The sequence below is a fragment of the Poecilia latipinna genome, unplaced genomic scaffold, assembly GCF_001443285.1.
Source record: "Poecilia latipinna isolate Pla-1442-1.1 unplaced genomic scaffold, P_latipinna-1.0 Scaffold325, whole genome shotgun sequence".
NCBI classification, from domain to species: domain Eukaryota; kingdom Metazoa; phylum Chordata; class Actinopteri; order Cyprinodontiformes; family Poeciliidae; genus Poecilia; species Poecilia latipinna.
The window spans coordinates 84,218-92,846 of record NW_015112941.1 but is presented as its reverse complement, the minus strand read 5'-3'; the positions used below and the strand labels follow the sequence as shown (position 1 = coordinate 92,846).

The 8,629-nt window shown below is 37.7% G+C and overlaps 2 protein-coding genes across 2 annotated transcripts; both read left to right on the top strand.

The window, feature by feature from the left end:
• Positions 1-2,278: 2,278 nt before the first annotated feature.
• otop2 (otopetrin 2) lies at positions 2,279-5,877 on the top strand. Its single transcript, XM_015035123.1, has 6 exons — positions 2,279-2,774; positions 2,865-3,013; positions 3,138-3,196; positions 4,310-4,452; positions 4,535-5,376; positions 5,460-5,877. The coding sequence occupies exons 1-6, from the start codon at positions 2,342-2,344 to the stop codon at positions 5,628-5,630; spliced, it is 1,797 nt and encodes a 598-aa protein (XP_014890609.1). The 5' UTR covers positions 2,279-2,341; the 3' UTR covers positions 5,631-5,877.
• Positions 5,878-6,646: 769 nt separating this feature from the next.
• LOC106949103 (Golgi apparatus membrane protein TVP23 homolog B) lies at positions 6,647-8,619 on the top strand. The gene is made up of 7 exons (XM_015035134.1): positions 6,647-6,731; positions 6,901-6,965; positions 7,053-7,197; positions 7,323-7,412; positions 7,998-8,123; positions 8,216-8,344; positions 8,428-8,619. Exons 1-7 carry the CDS (start codon positions 6,720-6,722, stop codon positions 8,452-8,454), a joined length of 594 nt encoding a protein of 197 aa, XP_014890620.1. The 5' UTR covers positions 6,647-6,719; the 3' UTR covers positions 8,455-8,619.
• Positions 8,620-8,629: the final 10 nt, after the last annotated feature.

Here is an 8,629-nt window from a genome sequence, read left to right as displayed (position 1 = left end):
CCGGGGGGGAGGGGAAAAAAAGAAAAAAAACCCCCCCCCCCCCCAAAAAAAAAAAAAAAGGCAAACTGCACTCTCCGGTAAAGAAAATTTTTCTGATCAGGTGGGCTTGACCAGAAAAAGCTTGGTTGGGGCTCACCTGGTGCTCACCTCAAGTTGCCTTCCGCTACACTGACCTCCAGTTTTACAAATGCATATCAATAAAATGTATTACAGAAACGCCAATTTTTATGCAATATTGAAATTCACACATTTTGGTGAATAATTACGCGCAGACAGATGACTAGCTTTTCTCTCTTTTTCATTTTTTTTGATAACATGATTTACAGATAATGAAAACCCAAAGTTCGCCTTTTTCACAAAGTAGAACAGTACGTTAGGCCAATAAGAAAGGCTTTAATACACATAGGATACAGCCTAAAGGGATGTTACAGTTGTGTAACACAGTCACTGACAACCTCCAAATGGAGAGGAAGTGCCTGATCACAAAGTGCTGTATCCAAGTTCGAAATGTTGAGTGGAAGGAGAAAGTGTGAGAAAGGCAACACAGAAGGAAAGTCCGTCTATTCAAGAGCGTTAGAAAGATTTATAAAGTGCAAAATGAAATAATGTACATTTTAGAGATGTTCCAATTTGTTTGGATTCACCTGTATGTCACCCACAGCCTTGTTCTTTTATTTTCTGAAAAAAAAAAAAAAAAAAACAGGAATTGGGGTCAAGTTAGTGGTATTCACAAGGAACCCTGGGGAGAAAAAAAAAGGCTATTCCATATTGACTGCTATCAGTCAATGTGTATGTAAACAGTTCTCTAAGCCAGAGTGAGCAGCAGAAATGCTGAAAATTAGCTTGGAATTGTGATTTTGTTGAGAAAACATTCAAACTGTGCAAGTGTTGTGCAACTAGTCAATATTTCTTGTATGAATTGCATGAAAAATGTCACCTATGCAAAGTGTCTCATTGCTTCAAGCCCTGGGATTGACACATTTATTTCATTCTTTCTTACAGTCATAATGTACAGAAATTCCTCTTATGCTCCATTAATAGAAGATGATTATTGTGTTTAAACATGTCATCTAATAAAAGCTCATAAAGCTGTGCTTAGGGCTTTGAAAGAGTCTGCTTTTACTCTTGATGTTTTCATGTGTTGCTCTAAGTTTACATAATATATATGATCAAATATTACATAACACAATAAATCATATTAATAAATGATTAGTTAATAAATTAGTTGTGTAAAGGTTAGAGTGCAAATATATATGTAAGCAATGTGTCACTGTGGCAGGTTAACAGGTAGTGTTACCTCACTGTGGTTTTCCAGACTTCAAAATTGACTTTTTCAAAGTTTCCACCCTGAACTGCAAAATGCAAACACGACAAGCTGAAAATTAATATTAGTTAGTGAACACACTTTAAGTAGGATACTGGAACATGCACTGTAAGGTACACCAATAAGTCAAAGCATACCTGCTTTGACTTATCTTTAGCATAGGTGCTAAAGATACTGATTGCGTTTATTAAAAATAACTTGGATGCAATTTTGTCTGACGACGGTCAAGTTGAAAACAAACAAACAAACAAACAAACAAACAAACAAACAAACAAACAAACAAACAAACAAACAAACAAACAAAAACTAACATAAAATACAGATTTTGCATCTGTGAATTCAAGGCTTTGGAGCTACTTTGTTCAACTTTCATGTAGTGAAATATTTTGTGTGATATCAAGAACAAAGTTCTGGCAATCCGGAATGGAGTTTGTATTTTCCAAAAACTTTGAAATTAACGGGAAGAGGATATTCCTGGAATTGTGCTATGAACTTTACTGTAGTGTTTTGTGCTAAACATCTTGTATTTGTTGATACTATGCTGTTGTTCCAAACTGGCAGATATTTTATGACTCTTTGGATATAAACAAGGTTGGTTTTGGAGAAATATAAAAGCCACAGCAGCTTGTTTCCCAGGACATCACTCCACAGCAGGTAAGCTCACACATATGCTGAGAGTTTCAGATGCTGTGTGGTTGATGATGCGAACACCTTATTTTGAAAGCTTGTACTATATTGTTGATGCTATTTTTTTTTTTCAAAAGATTCAGCAGAAAAATATTGATGATATAAAGAACATAGCATAATTGGTGTGGAAAATGTTCAGCTCAAAACCACAGAAGGGAATCACACCATGACAAATACTGATTCTATAATCTTTGGAAACGTTTCCTTTTGTGTGGGATGTGTCTGTATTAGGGAGTAAAGGATTGGATCTGACTGTTGAAACTGACACGTCTCATTTCTGTTTTCAGCAAACAGCTCACCTGTAAAAAAAAGGAGACTGAAAGAACAGCCATGTGCATCAACCCGGGCTACCCGTGCGAATGTTTGACCAGTGGTAATTTATGTGAGCCCTGCAAGATGACAGCCCAGGACAGGGAGCTGGAGGAGGCACACCTCTCCAACAACATAAATGCAGCAGACTCAGCCATGGGTGTCAGTGAGCCAGAGATGGACGCTTCCTCAACTGAAGGTGCACGGGACCGGGGCAGAAACTGGGGATGGATGTTGTCTGCGATCATCTGCCTCAACATCCTGATCTTGGGTTGCGCCTTCGTTAGTGGGAGCACTTCGAGCAGTGTCAATATCGACATCACAGACCTGCAGATTTTCATTGTCTTCCTGTTCCTGCTCACCTCCGTCTGGATGGTCTATTTCACCATTTACAATTCAAAGACAGAAAATGCTGTCTTCAAGGACAGGCATGCAGGACCCATTTGGCTCAGAGGTACAGTGAAAAATTTAACTGCTAAACAATTTATGTATGTATGTCTTGGACAGTTTAATCACTTTCCTCTACATGTTGCTTTGCTTTTAGCTGGACTTCTTCTGTTTGGAGTCCTCAGTGTCATCATGGATGTCTTTAAGATTGCCAGCTATGCGGGTTACCTCCACTGTGACCCAGGTGTTTCCATCAAAGTTAAAGTTGCATTTCCAGTGGTACAAATTGTCTTTATTCTTGTGCAGGTAAAAAAACAAAAAACATAAAAACAAAAAAACAAAAACGACATGAATAAAAAATTGGCATTCTTAATGTTCTCCATTTCCGGTGGTTAGAAAATGTTACAATTTTTGTATTTTGCACTTGCAGACATACTTTCTGTGGATTCATTCAAGGGACTGTGTGCAGGTCCAAAAGAACCTTTCACGGTAGGTTTTTAGGGTATTTGCATGTTCTTTATTTGTTTATTTTCTGTCCCAGCACACACGAGACACTCTACCTGAGAAACAAAGAAACGAAACCTGTACTTTTGCCTCTCCAACCACCATTTAAATATGGGGTGGAGATGAGTGGATAGCAGTGTCTCAGAAATGGGCTGCAAGATGAATAATGGCTTTGATGTTAACTTAATTTATACTGTATGTAGAAAACAAGACAAATCTGTGTAGAATAAGAGTATGGCTTAATGGGTTTAAAATCCAAATAAGGTCTACAGACTGGGACTCATCTGATTTGGCTGATATTGGTTTATGTTCTACTCTACAAGAAGCTCATTCAATCCTGAGTAAAATCTATGTGGGACCCAAATCCAGAGGAATTTCGGGTTGCAGCATTTATCTTACTTAATGCATTAACTAAAAAAAGAGAACCACAAATTTCTTTACTGTTAATATTCTTGACTTTTACAGGCTCTTAAACATAGGAGTTATTTGTTTTGGATATAAAAATATGAGAAAATAACTGTTTCACTTCATCAGGCTTTTCTATATAAATATATATATATATATATATATATATCAATTGACTGCTTTGTTTTTGTTTAGCAGTAATTTTGCAAGCTTTCTTTAGAAAGATTTGCCGTTTTTGATTTATAATCATTAGCAGCTATGCACTAAACCGGACTGTCCCCAGCTGATAGGACTAACCTACTGATTCTAAATTTGACTGAACCTGATATCTATACTGTCACACATAAAAGAGAAAAGTGCTGTAGGTACCTTGATGAAGGCTGTGGTTTTGAGTCAAACAGAAAATGAAAGGTTTGCAATAAAAACCCCAGTTATGCATAAAAATATTTAAGCATCATAGAATGTTTGCTAAATGCAAACGAAAGTGCATTTAAGTGCTCATTGTTGGTTGATGTTTTATAGACCAAAAATGGTCTTAGCTTTGATGCATTTATTAAATAGAAAATAATTCAAATTTTTTCTGTATTTGACCTGCAAACTGATGATTATACGTAATCAAGTGTGAACTAGAATAGCGTGGGATGTGTCTCTGGAATAACTTTGTTCATTTTCTCTGTCTTTTTGATATTTTAGATGTGGGCTGATGCTTACCCTCTCCACAAATCTTGTTTTATGGATGACTGAGGTCACTGAGGAGTCTCTTCATCAAACAGTTTTCCCAGATGAGCCGACCAATGTCACCAAGCTCTCAAGAAGACAGATGTACATCAATAGAGGTAAGCTAAGCAGATGAAAGCTGGTTTCACAGTCATTAATGAATAAACAACGTGACACTGTCATATCTGTGTGGAATTACAGCCAGTTATGGGAATGACAAGTGCGAGTGCAGCCACAGTTCCTGCAGCATCTTCAAGGATGCCTATTACTACCTGTACCCTTTCAACATCGAGTACTGCCTCTTTGCCTCCGCCATGGCCTTCGTCATGTGGAAGAATGTGGGACGAGTAGCGTCAGAAAGCAACCACCACCACGTGAGATTCAGCCTCAAGCAAGTATTCATCGGTCCTATTTTGGGGCTCCTCCTTGTGGTCGCAGGCATCGCAACATTCATTGAGTATGAGATTGAAATGAAAGCAAAGTCAGATGAAGAGAGCCGTGATACAGCAGTGATGATACACTTTGTCATAAATATCGTCATTGTCACATTGATGTCTGTCTGCACCGTCATCGGAAGCGCTATCTTCAGGGTGGACCACAGGGAGCACATCTCAGAGAAGAACCCCACCCGCAGTCTGGATGTGGGGCTGCTAGTGGGAGCCTCGCTGGGGCAATTCATCATCAGCTATTTCTCCATCGTAGCCATGGTTGCAACTGGGGCCAAGGGTCACCTGAACAGGCTCAATTTGACTTGGGGAATACTGATGGTGATCCAGCTAGGCCTGCAGAACTTTTTCATAATTGAGGGCCTGCACCGGGAGCCCTTTCATGAGGTGGAGGCTGACACAGTGGTTGAAAATCAGTACGTGGTGGAATCCAGCAAAGATGGAAGGAAACTTGAAAAAGTAGACCTGGACAATAATCCCAGACCTGATGTAGAAGCACGTGGCCACGGTGGGAGAGCGGAGCACAAACACAAACTCCTGTGGAAGAGGCGAGTGTTGAGAGAGGTCTGCGCATTCCTGCTGCTGGGTAACGTCATTGTAAGTACCTTTTTTCCCCTTTTACTCACATCCACTGTGATCGGTTCACTTAACACTAAGTCTCTTCTTTCTTTTTTTCACAGCTGTGGATCATGCCAGCCTTTGGTGCTCGTCCCCAGTTTGATCATGACACCGAAACACAGTTTTACCAATCCAGCATGTGGGCTGTTATCGTGAACGTGGGTCTTCCTTTCGGCATTTTTTACCGAATGCACTCAGTTGCCAGTTTATTTGAAGTCTATTTAAACTCATAAATCAACATCTTGCAATGAGTGCACAAAAAGCTGGATCTGAGCATTACTAAACTGTTTTGTACTGGATGTTCTTGATTAGTGCTTTTCATCAAAAAGGGACAATATCGATTACTTTCTAATGAAGTGGCATCAATATGTGACGGTGTAAATTTGTTCAAAATTGTATTCATATGAATGCCTTGTATAGCTAATCTTGTAAAAGCTGATTTATTCTGTTAACTTTATTTGCAAACAATAAAAAAAAAAAATTAAACCATGACTATTATTATCATTAATTATTTTTGTTGTTTAACTGTGATTATTATTATTATTATTATTATTATTATTATTATTATTATTATTATTATTATTATTGCTATTATTGATGTTGTTATTTGCAGTAAACTTTACTACCCTTTGTCTGAGATAATGGTTTTGGGACACTATTAACATTTTTCATTAGGTCTAAAGAGCACAACAATACATAAATAAATGTAAATACGCAATACACCCATATTTAAAAACCTTAGTTTTAGTTATTAAAAATATTATTCAATAGGTCCCTTCATACTGTATTTAAACATGCCCAAAATAAAGCAGCTGATAAAGTAGTTGATACCTCATTCACTGTAAAACCAATGGTTAACATACAGATATCTGCTTGACAGAGCCCCCTGGTGGTACAAATCTGTCACTGGAATACCCAGCAAACCTGATTGACTCACTGGGTCCCGAAACCTTTAAGCTCACAGTTTATACAATTACAGCAGAAAGAAACACCAGCTAATACAGGAATACCTAACAGACTAAGCAAAGAAATTATGGCAATCGACTTTAATCAAATCTATTCTACTAATGGTGGCACAACTGTTCCATACAATCATTTTTTAACTTCTCCATGGTCTGTTTTTGGAGATTATACCTCCTGGTGATGTTTAAGACCAGCACCCGGTCGTATGTTTGTAGCAAGCGACTCCTGTTGATAAAATCATGGTGTGTAGATATTAGAATATTTAAATCAGGCAAAAATGATGGCCACCCTTTCTTCAGGTCCTTAGCACAAGAGTTTGTTTACATCCACGTCATCAGGAAACTCATTCTGTGTCAGAGATGCATCGACAGGTGATTTATTTAATATATTTTTTGTCACATTTATGAGGTTATTGCTTGATTGAGCATTATGCGTCATATCTGTCTTATGACTTAAAATATACAAAAATACGTGTTGGGAGCTCGGAACAAGATTCTTGCTAATTTCGTGTGTGTGTCTTCATGTTTTTAATGTTTAAAGGACTCTACAGAATCGCCTCTTTTTGGTGAGGAGGACAACTTCAGACTTAAACAGTCTAACATTAAGTAGGATTTTTTTAAATTTTTTTTGTCTACTCACTTATCATGGACAAGTAAGCTGGTCTTTAAATAAAATTCAAACGTGTTTTTCAGACATCCTTTGGCATCGTTCTTCCACCTTTTCTTCCGCACAAGTGCCATCTTGGTTTATTTACTATGTGACCTTATTAGTAGTCGTTTTATTGTGTGCATGGTCACCATTATCCTCCTGCTTTCATGCGACTTCTGGACTGTAAAGGTGAGCGTGTCTGATTATTAAAAAAAATCTACATGTATTAATTCCGCCTGAAACACTTGTTTGTTATTATCTAAAATGGTTTATTGTTCGTTTAAATTTTATAATTTTGAATTGAATGTGTTTAGAATGTATCTGGCAGATTACTGGTTGGCCTTAGATGGTGGAATCAAGTGGATGAAGATGGGAGAAGCCACTGGATGTTTGAATCAAGGAAGGTAAACACTGGGGAAAAAAAGTGTTAACCTTTAAAGTCCCTGTTATAGAAGTCTAGAAACACTATTCATCATTGGCATGAATGTCATATTAATGTTTTTAGCAATTTATATAACCTCTCTTTTATTTCAAATTGGAAAGGTAAGACAACCAGAACTTATATGATTTATATAATTATTGGCGTTTGAATTTAGGGAATATTTGGTATTTCACATATGAGCTAAACTTCACGTAGAAATGAAATTGGTTGACATCATAGCACAACCGGTACCACTATGGGTGCCTCTACTGAGCTTGAGAGTTGGTGCACTTGATTTTGATTTGAACTAAAGGACATTTAACCAAGTATTACAGGAAGTGTATGTAATTATTTCAGCCTGAATATATCATTTTGATCCAGTGTGGAAGAGTTAAAATTCACATTAAATTCAAACTTGGGATCCACGTTTTTATTTTAGAGTCATGTCTGCTCGTAAGCCTCTGGCCAGTCCTGTACCTTGACTTTTCTTATGGAATAAAATGCAAGTGACTCTTAGATTATCGTATTTATCAGGATTAAGTAAATTGTCACCATCCTCTCTAAACAGTCTGATGGTGTCAGCAAAATATCCGCTGCAGAGTCGCGGCTCTTCTGGCTTGGCCTTATCGTGTGCCCCATTTTTTGGGTCATCTTTGTCTTCAGCACCATCGTCTCATTTAACATCAAATGGCTGGTGAGTTCAGTGCCTTGTGTATGTGTCAGATTGCTACCTGTATAAAATACTGCCATGTATGTGATGATTCCCTTTGTGACTTTGCACCTCAGGTTGTGGTGATAATGGGGCTGGTTTTGCAATGGGCTAACTTGTACGGTTATGTCAGATGCAAAGTGGGTGGAAAGTCGAGCCTGAGAAACATGGCAAAGTCCTACCTCAGTGGGCAGATTTTCAAACAGGTTTGTGAAGTGTCACGCTTACCTTTACTATTAATGTATTGTCAGAACACATTGTGACACTTATCTTTTTTTTTTTTTTAAAGGCCATGAAGGAAACGACAAAAAGTTGAAACTGAATTGGAGGCACTCAGACACAAAGAGGTGGTGGGGCTCAGAACTCGATGGAAGTTAGTATGTTTGTAATTGAGAAGGTAGACGGTTATCTTCCTGTTTCTTTACATGTGGTGATTCTAAGAAATTCAGTGTCGGATAGTAACACAAGGTGAGTTTTTTTTTTTTTTTTTT

Bases quoted from the DNA above. Each gene is read 5' to 3' on its own strand.
- otop2 (XM_015035123.1), top strand. From the start codon at position 2,342: ATGTGCATCAACCCGGGCTACCCGTGCGAATGTTTGACCAGTGGTAAT. The intron at 2,775-2,864 runs GTACAGTGAAAA...CTTTGCTTTTAG, and splicing joins AGGACCCATTTGGCTCAGAG to CTGGACTTCTTCTGTTTGGA. The intron at 5,377-5,459 runs GTAAGTACCTTT...TTTTTTTCACAG, and splicing joins TGCTGCTGGGTAACGTCATT to CTGTGGATCATGCCAGCCTT.
- LOC106949103 (XM_015035134.1), top strand. The intron at 6,966-7,052 runs GTAGGATTTTTT...CGTGTTTTTCAG, and splicing joins CTTAAACAGTCTAACATTAA to ACATCCTTTGGCATCGTTCT. The intron at 8,345-8,427 runs GTTTGTGAAGTG...TTTTTTTTAAAG, and splicing joins GTGGGCAGATTTTCAAACAG to GCCATGAAGGAAACGACAAA.